The sequence below is a fragment of the Sinohyriopsis cumingii genome, chromosome 6 (genome assembly GCF_028554795.1).
Source record: "Sinohyriopsis cumingii isolate HCF-2022 chromosome 6, ASM2855479v2, whole genome shotgun sequence".
Classification (NCBI taxonomy): domain Eukaryota; kingdom Metazoa; phylum Mollusca; class Bivalvia; order Unionida; family Unionidae; genus Sinohyriopsis; species Sinohyriopsis cumingii.
The window spans coordinates 32,405,949-32,419,212 of record NC_142966.1 but is presented as its reverse complement, the minus strand read 5'-3'; the positions used below and the strand labels follow the sequence as shown (position 1 = coordinate 32,419,212).

Genomic DNA, 13,264 nt, shown 5'->3' with positions numbered 1-13,264 from the left:
TATTTCTTTCCTGTTTTCAGTATTTTCAACGTATATATCGAATATTTTGTTTTCATTCTTGATTTAATGTTCGTTCAATATATGTGCAATAAAAGTTTCAAAAATGTAATTACTGGTTAATAATAATGATAATAATAGTAATAATCATCATCATTAAAGACAAAGAAATAATAATAATAATAATAATAATATTTATTCTTGCAATAATGGCCACTGTCCAGAATTAAATTAATATGTTGCTTCATTTAAATTTGGTCCATACACATAATAATAATAATAATAATAATAATAATAATAATAATAATAATAAATAATAATAATAATAATAATAATAAAAATGACTTTATTTAAAGCAGAAGCTCATTTGATCAACTGACCAATCCTCCCTGAGGCTTTCTACAATGACATTTGCATATATATATGCAAATGTCATTGTAGAAAGATGAGGTGTCCTTAGATAACAAATGCTGTTAAAACTAGATAGTTGATCTACTGCTACAATAAAATACGTACAAGGCTTCATCTGACTTTATAAGTTTCTTATCTGAAAGTTTATTTAAAAAAGAAACTTGTTGTTGGCTGCCTTCAAGTTAGGATCGAAACTTAAGTTAAGCTTTCATGGTTAACTTGATATATGCTGAGCTTTTCAGCAGGATTTTGTGAATTTACAAGGTCAAACTCCTTTGTAAGGTCAAGAACCACTGTGCCTACAAGGTTGTCTTGATCTGTTGATGTTAACTAATCATCTACCATTCTTGTTAAGGGGCCCCCGAGTGGTCTAAAGCGCTCACCGTTATGGATCACTGCCATCTCACCTCTGTCTGCGTTGATTCGAGGTTAGGATTCGGCCAATGTGGGTACGTGAGAAAGATTGCCAGTAGCTTCTCTTGGGTCGGTGGTTTTTTGGGGTTTTCCCGGGTTCTTCCTCCACCATTTATACTGGCTGCCACGTATAGCCTATCTTGTGCTGAAAAATGGCATTAAACCCTACAGCAACAAGAACCATTCTTGTTAGTGTAGTCTGGCATGAATGTCATTCACAGAAGCCTGATTGTCATGAATGCAGCAAATTAAACTACTCCATGTAGTTTCTACATTTGTTGCAAATCATTGAGTGCATTTGCAATTTCAAGAGGTTCTTGCATAACATCACCATTTGCATTACTAATAAATGTCAATGATTGGTTATTGACAGATTTGAATCTTAGTTTTCTGGGATTCCTTTTTATAATACTATTTGATATTTCAGTGGAATAATAAGTTTTCTTTGCCTTTTGAATTATGGACTTAACACTGTTTCTTCATAATCTGTAATTGTCAGTATCTTTTAATTTATGAAATCTATCCCTTGTCTTAATAGCATTCAGTATATCACCTGTAATCCAGTTTGGTTGAGTTTGTTGCTTGACTCTCTTGAAATTAAAAGGAGCATGATTGCTCAGGGTGTCAGTAAACATATCTATCCATATGTCGATAGCATATGATGGGTCATCAAAACATTCAATTACTGACCATCGAATATCTTTCAGTTCTTTAAGGAATATTTGTCAATTGAATCTTTTCATTATTCGATGCTTGATATATTTGTGATAATAAGTTTTACTTTTTGACTTAATTTTTGTGTACAACATATAGGATAATGATCATTTATGGCATGTTGGGGAACTGCAACTTCTATAATATTGTTATCATTGTTAGTATAAACGTGATCAATTAGTGTTTCAGATACCTCTGTTATCCTAGTAGGTACATGAACTAGCTGTTGATAATTCAGGGAATTCATGGTTTTAATTTAGCTTTGATTGGTATCATAAAGCAAATTGTAATTGAAGGTACCTACTGAACAATCTTCTTTGTTTTCTATATATAGAATTCAAGTTTGAATTCAGAGTTTCAAGCTTGTTTTGAAATGTATTATACCAAGCATTGTCAGTGTTCAGTGGTCTATATAAACAGCCCATTACAAATAGCTTCTGGACATTATGTCCCATTTCTAGCCATATTATTTCCACACCAGTTTCCTCAAGATAATATTGACGTTTGAAAGAAATGCCATCCTTAAGGTAAACAAGAAGTCCACCCCCCTTTTGGACAAGTTGGTCTTTCCTTTGAAAACTGTAATTAGGAATTTTAAGTTCATCATCATGAAAAAGTTCATGTAAGAAGGTTTCACTGAAAGCAAAAATATCAATTACTGAATTATTTTCTGAAAGAAATAATTTGATTTCATCTTGTTTTAGAAAAAGAAAACGAATGTTCAGATGGCAAAGTTTGAGATCTTTTGCTATAAAAGCCACTGATTTTGAAAGAAGTCCAAGTTTTTATGGTTTTGAGATGAATGATATGGAATATTTTAATTAATATTTTCACTATCAATATATGAACCTTGATACTCCTCTAAATTTTCTCTTAGCACATTCAACAGTTATGTCAATAGCAGTTACAATAGTATTGCCACTTTCATTGATAGAGGCATTTAATGGGATTGCACCAGAGGTAATTCCATGGATATCATCACTCACTGGGTACCTGCAGTTTGTTTTCTATCATATTAGGGGGAATTACACATAGCAAATGTTATAGGATGTTTTGAATTGTCTGGAGTATTACGTTTGCTTGTTAAACTTTTGTCTCGTTCTTAATTGCCATTTTCCTAGTAATGCATATTTAAGTGGAACGTTTGGCAGTGCTTTGCCGTATGCCCATATTATAGACAGTTGTGACACTGTATTTTGCTTGTATGTCTGTATGTTTGCACATTATGCCCTTGCTCAAAACAACAGAAACATCTCCTCAATTTCTGATGATGGTTAGAACAGTTTGCATTGTCCCAATTATGTTTGTGATCTATGTTTCTGTGCCTTTTAGAGGTATCATGTATTTGTGGATTTTGGATAGTTTTGATAATGGGTGAGAGCCATGCATATTAATGAGGTAATCTTGCATATTAATGAGGTAATCTTGCATTTAATATTAGGTGACCTTTTGTTACATTGAGACCAAAGTGTTGTATCTAATTTTGATCAGATTTTGAATGTATGCATTTATAATCAAGATTGTGTACACATTAGATAATTTTATACTCATTCCATGCATACTAATACAGTGATCTTGTTTCTGATTGACTGACCTTGTTAACACTCTGGAATTTCTGACCAGGGCTTGATGGGCTTATGTCATCAAGATCTTTTGTGGGTTGATAATGTGTGAGATCCGTGCATATTAAATAAACTTTAAATCTTGTATGTGATTGGCTCAGCTTGAAGATCCAGTTTTGATCAAACTTGGAATATGGGTATTGATCTTCAGGATCTTGAATTAGTTCGTTAATAAACAAGATACACATGTATTAATGATGAGACATCAGATGAAATTATCAGTAGTTTGCTAGCCCAAGGCTTGACCATTTCACAGCTTTTATAAGTAGTCTGATACCTGATACACTCTCTGACTAAAAGAAATTTATTTTCAATTCTTATACCTGTTGGATCTGATTGATTGAGTTTTTTTATAACTTTGTAAATCAGACTTTTGATTGATTTTGACCATAAGTCGACTATATGATTATATTATCAAGATTGTGCACGAGTTCAATAAGATATGAGATATTGTTGAAGTGATTTTGCATGTGATCAACTGCTTAATATCACTCATGGGGACATCATTTCATATCCAGTTTTGATCAACGTTGGTATTAATGAGTACTCTTAAATCTCCAAGATCTTTGATGAATGTGTAGGAAAGATCCATGCATATTAATGAGGTGATCTTGCATCTGAATGATGGAACTTGTGAACACTTTAATGACAATTTCTGATATTATATGGATTTATATCACGATGGTGGACACATTCAATTGTTTGTGGGAAATTATTCAAATCAATCATGTCTTTATCATTAGAGAGGATTCTTTCATTGGGATATAGTAAACGAGGTAAAATCAACATGATGTAAAGTTTTTGAGATAGTTTACAGTGGTTTTGTTATTACAGTACATTCAGTGTACAGGACATGTGTAAGATTGGTAACTTAATGCAATAAATTGGGAATGTCAACTTGAATTGCCGTCTCAGAATTCTGACTGTCATTGGTAGTTTTGTAAATAGCTTACACTAAAATGGATTAACTATTTTCTGCCATTTTAATTTATCAAAAATATCTTTGTGTTTTAAGTTATTTTATCAGCATAAAAGGGACAAATACATTGCTCATGTAGAGCTCTGGTAACAAATAGAAGATTGTGACGCAGGTTTTGTTTTATTCCAAGTAATTCTTTTATGGACTTCCTTTAAGAATGCATACAAAAGCACTGACAGATAGAACTTTGAAACTCCAAATGTTTCAGCTCCAAATATTATGTTTTACGTTTCTGTTGTTTTGGGTTTTCTGATTTCCTAGGCAGAAATGGTTTTTAACTGAGGCTGATATTCAAGATATATATGGTGATCAGTTTGTTCAGTTATCAAAGTTTTACTGTAATTTGAGAACCTTTCCAAGTTATAATGTTTGAATGTGTGTTTGTGTGTGTGTGTGTGTGTGTGTGATTTTGATTTTTAACGTAGCTTTAAAAAAATTTCAGTCATATCGCTACGATGTCTACAGTGTGACAGTTCACAGTGATGTCTAGCACTGGGGCATCATGCTGCAGACATGTTGAAATAATTGATAATGTGATGCTTTAATAGGATCAGTGACTAAGAATCTGTACAATGCCATACAAACTTGAAATGGTATTTCTTTATAATAAAATGTTTTTAATCATGTTTCTTTTAACAAACGTGTTAAAAGGTAAATACTGAAGTTTGACATTTTTTTATCGGGCTGTTTTCCATTGAAATATACATGGTACCCAAGGAAGGCAGTTTTTAATATATGCCACTAGGGTAGTCTGATTATCCAAAGAGTTGATATGAGAATAATGTAAAACTCTAAATTGCATCTATCATTGATTACTTCATGTTGAAAGTGTCTCCCAGCATCACAAGTATCTTTTACTGGAACATTCCTCAGCATTATCAGTCGATCAACCTGAAATATGATGTTGTAATATGCACCATAATCATTTCTCATGAGATTTTCCCTAGCATTAGATATAAAAATTAGATGCATACTATATGAGAAGAATAATCCCACTAATTACAGTCTTCTTAATCAGAGATGTGGTAATATTTATTTAATTGGAATGGGGAGTTCGTTGACAGTCACATACATTTTTGGTTACATCCTTAACTGACTTTGAAAAATGTGCAGTCAGTTAACTAAATTAAGCTTTTTACACATGTAAATGTTACAGCATTGTTTACGAGGGAGAACTGCATCATTAAAATGTATCTGCTCCTGGCAATGTCAAAAACTAAATCTTGGAGAGAAAAATTTGTGCATGATTTTAAATTTAAGGAGTTGACCTTTTATGTCAAAAGTCATAGTTCATTTCGAATTCATTAGTTTTTGTACTCTCATGATTAATTAATATTTTGTACAATAGTATTTTATAAAGCCTATAGCCAGAATATGTCAGTGAAAAGCTTTAGGAACGTATTTAACAATTAAACCTGTACCAGTAAATTTTCTCGTCATTGAAGAGATTATAGTTATCTGAAATAAAGATTTTTATGTTTTTTGTTATCATGATTGCATTGTTTGGAATGATTATATCATCAAGATCTCTCATGAGTTTGATAATACATAGGGTCCATGCAAATTGTTGCTGTGATCTTGCATGTGATTGGCTGCACTTGTTTTCACTCTAGAGACTATTTCTGATCATGTTTTTATCAGGTTGGGTAAACTGGCTTAAATACCAATATTTGGGATGAATGGAGTTAGGAACAAGCTCAATACATGTTAATGCAGTGGTTCTTAACCCATGACTTGCGACCCCAGACTAGGGTGCCATGCTGTTTTGAATGGGTTGCCAAGATCAACCTTCATAATTTGAAATTTCCTTTCTCCTTTTTTTTGCATTTAATGTGTGGCAATGCTAACACCACTAACCAAATCTTGTCAGCACCTAAAAGGGTTAATAATGTTCATGAAATGATTTTATACCTGTTGGGCTAAACTTGTCAGTGACTGTTCTGGTGGCCTAAGTGGTTAAAGCATCTGTCTTGGATGCAGGAGGTCACAGCTTTGAACCTTGCTTAAGCCATACCAAAGACTTATAAAAATTATACTAACAGCTGCCTCGCTTGGTGCTCAGCATTAAGAGGTTAGTGTTTGGACTTTTTGGCCTGGTATCAGGATAATGTTCAGGATGGGACATGTCTGCAGCATGATGCCCCAGTGCTAGATACCACTATAAACTACCACACTGCTGAAATCATAGTGATATGACTGAAAATTTGTTAAATCACACACATACACACTTGTCAATGCTTTAGCCACTCTGTTTCTGGTCATAAATGAGTATATATCAGGATCTCGGAGAGAATATGCATAGTTTTGACTTCTTTTATCATGATTTAGTTAAACAGGTAAAATTGACATAATATAATGTTTGGGATGTAGTTTACATAGGCATTGTTCTTACAATATTACATAAAGCAGCTAAGTGTAATAGTCAGATGTTAAGACATGGAGATATATTAGGCACACTTGAGTCTCTTGTTTTCACTGTATCAAAGAATTATCTTGGTTTGTAATTTATCTATTTGGTTTCATTTCTAATAATAAGTATATTTATTCCAGACACATTTGGAACCTCCATGCCATTTGGTATGTATTTTAATTGGTAGCTCAATATATCTAAATTTAATAGATTTGATAATTTACTCCATTGCTTGAAATGAATTATATTTTTTATATGTCATAAGATGGAGTATACTTTGTTGTGATGTCCATTCATCTGTCTGCTACAGATTTCATTTACAAATAACTCAATTAGCCCATCATCTACAGTTATTGAATTTTGTGAATGGCTTGCAATTTGCCTAAAGGTAGTCTTAGTGGTGTTTGTATTGATAAAAATTTTGCTGAATATTGTTATTAACTGTGTACTGAGAATATTGTTTGAAAAAAAAAATGTACCAAAATATACGACTTATTGTTCGTAGTTGAGAATGTTGTGATGTTGATTCAAATGTCTGGGTACTATCTGTTTTTTGATGAAAAAGTTAGGAATATACCAAGGTTTTAGTTACAAACGTTAGTTTGCTATTTTCTATGTAGTTTTTGGAGTGTTTTCTATTTTTAAAGTAGGATCTATGTCAGACACAATGTTTTAAGCCCATTTGTGAGTTATCGAGTGATCGGTGTATTTGAATTGGTCTGTCAGCTGAGATGTGATCCCTGATATAACTACTTTGGACCCATTTACCTAAAGCCAACAGTTGTACTTGAATTGGTCTGTCAGTTGTATGATATTAATGTTTGTTATAAAACAATATGAAGCTTTTATTATATCTTCATTTCCTTTATAAAACATTATTTGCCCCAAACCCATACACCCATACATTCTGTCATGAAAGTTTTGTATCAGTCATGCTCTACCATGATTCTCACTATATTTTTGAGGATTGTTACATAATGTGGCCAGTAGTTCTGGACCCCATCTTCCTCTTTATCTGAACTTGCAACTTTACCAAAATTTCTAAACATGCACATGGCTTGCAGGAACTGAAGCGATGACATTTAATCCCAAATATTAGATTCTAAACATTTTGTACTCCACCCATTAGGCCTTATTGAACAGCTGATAACTGCTATGATGTGCAAGTCTTACCTTGTGCATGTCTTACCTTGTGCATGTCTTACCTTGTGCAGTATGCAATTATTTCCTTTGTTGTATGTCTGTTATCTCCTGTTTTTGCAGGATTCACTTTGTATGATGTGGGTTTTTTAATATATCTGACAGTTTCAGTAAAACATCCATCAGATTGTTGTGATTTTGTTTCTACTTTTGCATATTTGTACACAGAATAATTGATAATGGAGTGCTTTGTAGAATCTATGATGTCTTAGATGCAATGGCTTACATGCTTGGAGCATTGTTTCTTTATAATGTTGCTATGGTAATCAATTTTCTGTTAACAAACATGTTTAAAGGTAAATACTGTAGTTTGACAGTAATTTTTATTAGCATAATATCTGTTTATCAACCTTATGTGCAGTGCTGTGTAATATGCACTATAACCAGTTCTCATCAGCTGTATTTTTATTCCTAGCTTTGCCATATTAGAGTAAAACCCTGATACGTACCTTAAGAAAAAGACTTAACGGAAAAATTCTACAACACAGGCTACATTCAACAGAGATGTGGAAATATATAATTTACTGGCCTAGTGTATATTCTGTATCCATGACACTTGTATGCATGTTCATTTACATGCATGTTTACTGATTTTGTAAACATTTGATGGTAGTTGAATAAATTAAGCTTTTTATATATGTAAATGACACAGTTGTATATATGAGCTGCATCTTGAACACATATCTTCTACTAGGCAATGTCAGCAATTAATTCTTTGAAATTTGCCTTTAAGGAATTGGCCATTTTTGTCAAACGTCATAGTTAATTTCTAGTTTTTATTGTCTTGTTCTTAATTGATATTTTGTACAACAATTTTTATAAAGACTCTGGCCAAAATCTGTTAGCGAAAAACTCCAGTAAGTTACTTAAAAATTAAACCTGTACCAGTACATGTTGCATCATTGAAGAGATTATAGTTATCTGAAATTAAGATTTTTTGTTGTTGGTGTTATGAAGATTACATTGCATTTGCCATTTTTTCATGGTTCGTTGCATAAGGAGGTAATACCAGTACCTTTCCTGCAAAAACCACGGGTACATCTGCAGGATTTGGTACACCAGGATTTGGATCAAACACTCCAGCCCCCACTGGGGGCCTCTTTGGGCAAAACACTAGTTCGAGCACTGCTACTGGACTATTTGGAGGTGTCCAGCAGACTACTACTTTTGGAGAGAATCAGAACACAGGCCTTTGTAAGTAACGTTGCATGTTACCTGTAAAAGTTGTTGGTTTTTTCATCTTTAAACTTTAAGATAAGAAAATTTGTATTTACTATATACTGCATTTTTATGGGAAAATATGAATGAGTTTTTCAGATGGAATACTGCACGACCTTGGGAGAGCAGTATATCCATCCGACAAAACGAGTTCATATTTTCCCATAGAAATGCAGTAACGTTTTTATTATATGCTCATTATTCTTATTCTACCTAAGGCTTAATTATATAAACAAAATACACTACAAGAAACAAAGTAACTGAATGTATGCTGTATTCCAAACTAAATACACAAGTGCAGATTCATCACTACATAACAACAACATTATTAATGCGCACGTAACACAGCCCAGATAAATTTGAACTTAGTCACGTGCTAGACATAACGTTTGAAAGAAAATGGCTTTTTGGTCTACTTAAAATTGAAATTTAGATTGATATTGTGAATGACTGCACATTGCAACAACTTTTCCATTTGATCTGGAATGAATCGATTTTGGTATTTTTGTCAATTCTGTGAAATGTTGTGATTATGGACTGGATTCATCTCTGCAAATTCTACATGAAATACAATTGATTGAAATAGCGAGGGAGAAGTGTGTTGACATCTGCAAGTGTGTTTCTGTTCTGTCATTGAATATTTGAAATCATAATGTGAGAAAAATATGAAGTCTTTCAATTGCAATTATCAAAAAGACACTATGGAATTTAATGTTTATTTCATTTTGAGTTTCGTAAGGCACAGGGACTCATATCGTTGCTTACGATTGACCTGTCATACAAATACTATATAATAACTAGTTATTATATAGTTTATGTATGACAGGTCAATTGTAAGCAATGATAAGAACCCCTGTGCAGTAAGGAGGATGTAATTGCTCTTGGAATATAGTCCAAATTGCAGTACAATTTTGAAATGTATAATCAAGCTTGAGAACCCATGACATAGCTCATGTAATTCAGATTTTCAGAACTAAGAAAGGAAATTCAGGATGTAAAACTGTAAGTATATTTTTTGCCATTCTTATTACCAGCTAAAGAAGACATTTTATGCCTAGTCACTTGCATGTTATTTGTAGGTATCCAGCAATTTTATGAAATCTGGCATCGCCTGCCTAAATCCAAAATATTGTATCAAAAAAGTTAACATGGAATGTAGCAAAGCAGCTGGTATGTGGCAGTCCACGAAACATCTGCTTTAGTTCATTCAGAAACAAATGTGATCAACCAAAACATAAACAGCCTACTATGTGAGTGTACATGATTTGTTTACAAAAAGTGATGGCCATCTGCGTACATTGTTTGTTTACAATAGAAAGTACACTGTAGTTCCTTTATGAGTGCAATATGAAGTTGCACGCAAGTTCAGTATCATAAAATACTGAATGATTCTGACAATGCAAAGTTAATGAAGGAAACAAATGAGCATATACCAATGTTGATTATGGAATTTACCCAATTATAGTGTTGAAAATGTCCCATTTATTGAACCCTTGACCTTTGGATTATGAATCTGATGCTCTGCTAAATGAACTGCCATGGCTTCACTATGTCACGAACTATGAAACCTAAAGCTATGACTGATTGAAATAAGAAAAATCCACAACATGGCTCTCCAATTGTATTTATATCATCAATTTCATTTGAACAACACATACAAATTTTGCAGCATTCAGGAAAGAAAACTACAAGTTCCATGAATTGTCCTCCTTGTAGAGATCATAATGAAAACATGGACAGTATTTGAATCAGAAGGCAAGCTGAAGCCATACAAAGCAGTCAGAGAACAGTTTAGTATGAAGTTATTTTCAACATGGGAATTAATCCTTGTTATAGGTACTCATGTAGCAGTTTCCTATGTAATTTTTCATTATACTGGTTCAGTTAGATCAAAGCAGGGCTTGTCTTTGGTCAGATTCACACAATGTTGAAAGTGCTTCAAATTTGGTGGTTGCCTTGAAAAATGATTGAAATTTGAGATTTGGTCCAAAAAGTACTGTGAAAGTTCTTGAAAATGTTCAGTAGTCCTTGAAACATTCTTGAAATTTAAATATTTCATTGGAAAATTGTAATTTACTGATTTAAAGAAACATTGAGAGTTCCATAGATAAAGTGAGAAACTCATTTGTCCTAGCATTATACTTCCAAGTTGGGTCACTTACATATTCAGCAAGACTTTATTTGTATGTGCTTGTTAATTCTCAGCCTTGTTTGGGATTATACCCTTGTGATGTTTAACTGAATGGATGCTTTGGCCTGTGTATTGACTTGATAATTAATGCTGATAAAAAAATTTCATTGTGTTTTCAAAACATGTTTACTTTAAGCACTATATCTGTGTAAGGTGGCCAAGTAATAAACAATGAGCTATGTGTAGTGAATGTCATAAAATAAAACTGATGTAGGATTGATAGGTGAAACTATGATGTCAAGAGTCAAAGAACAAAGATTGTGAAGCATCAATTGTAGGAATGAATTTATTGCATTTGATTCAACATAAAAACAAACTCTGTTAGAAACTCCAGCGAATAAGACTATTATCTTCCAATCTGATGCAGGTGAGATGACTGCACACATGCACCCCTCCACGCACATCTCCAAAGCCATTAAGCTAAGCAGTGTCTTCATATTGGCTTAGGTCAAAAGAGTGATGTCATATCTGAGAATGAAATGCTTCTGTGTAAAACTCTGTGGACTTTTCACACAATATTTTATTGTTAATTATGGTGAATAAAAAATATTTTGTAAATTTGTTTTTGAAAAATGCTTGAATTTTTTGATAAAATGGCTGTGTCAGCTGAGGCAAAGTAGAGTAAAATATTTTTCTAATTCATACTCAATAGTGAAGATACTGTTTTCAGCATTTGGCTCAAGCTCAACTCCCAGTGCATCAGGTGGCCTGTTTGGTCAGAATAACCAGTCCACAGGAGCAGGGCTGTTTGCAACACCTGTAAGCAACACTACATTTGGTGCAAAGACACCTGGATTTAGTGGTGAGTCCAGTTTCAGGGCACATATCAGAATTGTTGTAGCCATCTGTCTTAAGTTTACAGAATGATATTATTATGGTGAGACGTAGGTATCACTTTTCTAGTGGCATCCGTAATGTTAATTTTTTTAAAAGTCTGATATGATGAGGATGTGTAGACATACAAATGCAGGTGAGACACTGGGTTCTCTGGAATATGTTTTTTATAATTGCTTTACTATTTCATTGAGAAAGCTCTGGCATAAAGATATGTGTGTTTATTTTCTGTAGTTGGTGACTATAAGCTGTTAAAATATTTTTCAAGGAATTTATTTTTACTGGTATTAATGTCTCATTAAAATCATTTGTCTTACAGTGTGAACTATGATTGTAGATATGTAGATAATATCTATGATTTTGAGATAATTATCCTACTAAGAAGGGAAAGAAGATATTTTGTTACAAAACATATGTACATGGCATGGTGCATTTGGTAGTGAAATGTAGTTACATACTTAGAGAGAAAAAGTAAGTGACTAATAAATACAATATAAAAAAATGCACATTGAAGGAAACCATATTGAGGTTCATTTGTATAGTGTATATTTCGATGTTTACACTTTTCTTCGACAGGATTTGGTGCTAATACTAATGCAGTATCCACAGGTGGTGTGTTATTTGGAGGCCAGAGTTCAGGAAGCACATTGTTTGGCCAATCATCAGGTAGTATTGGTTGAACATAACAAATGCTCAAATAATGCATATAGTTGAAGTGCAGATGACACTTAATATTTTTGGGGGGAGAGGAAGTCATCATTTTGCTATGCATATACCATTTTCTGTCACTTGCCCTGAATTCTAAAGATAATATGAAGGGAAAACATTATTTTTTGTTGCAGTTTGGTCTAAATTCCAAACTGCAGGCATAGGCCATACTATAAAATTTCGAGGGCCTTCATGTGTGCTAAAAGTTAATCATGGCAGTGGTCTTGAGGTTGCATGTTTTATCTGCAGCAATGATATTAGCTTATCTGGCCATAAGGCCAAGTAACTTATCACTGTGCATCTGTTATCCATTAGTCTGTCATCCGTTGGTCTGCCTTGATCTCCCTAACTGATAAATGGTTTCAAGCACTTGACCAAGGTAGAATAATAGGATCTGTATTTGTGGATTTCAGGAAAGCTTTTGACATGGTGCATCATGAAATCCTTTTGAAGAAACTGAAAATATACCAATTTGATGAAAGCACAGTTAGATGGTTTACTGCATACTTAAGTGAGCGAACACAATATGTTTATATAAATAATGTTCTGTCCAAACCTGGAACAAT

General features: G+C 33.2%; 1 protein-coding gene across 10 annotated transcripts in view; it reads left to right on the top strand.

Annotated features, from left to right (window-relative positions):
- LOC149796585 (uncharacterized) overlaps nt 1-13,264 on the top strand; it is a 130,612-nt gene that overhangs the window by 93,038 nt on the left and 24,310 nt on the right. For 9 of the 10 annotated variants that reach the window (XR_016421723.1, XM_089961309.1, XM_089961310.1 and 6 more), the window contains 4 exons: nt 6,688-6,714; nt 8,747-8,941; nt 11,827-11,958; nt 12,567-12,656. Coding sequence is in view for 9 of the 10 variants with exons in the window: in XM_089961309.1 (XP_089817435.1) it covers nt 6,688-6,714; nt 8,747-8,941; nt 11,827-11,958; nt 12,567-12,656 (444 nt within the window). In the remaining variant the exon portion in view is untranslated. The remainder of the gene's footprint in view (nt 1-6,687; nt 6,715-8,746; nt 8,942-11,826; nt 11,959-12,566; nt 12,657-13,264) is intronic. The other variant, XM_089961312.1, reaches the window with a different exon arrangement.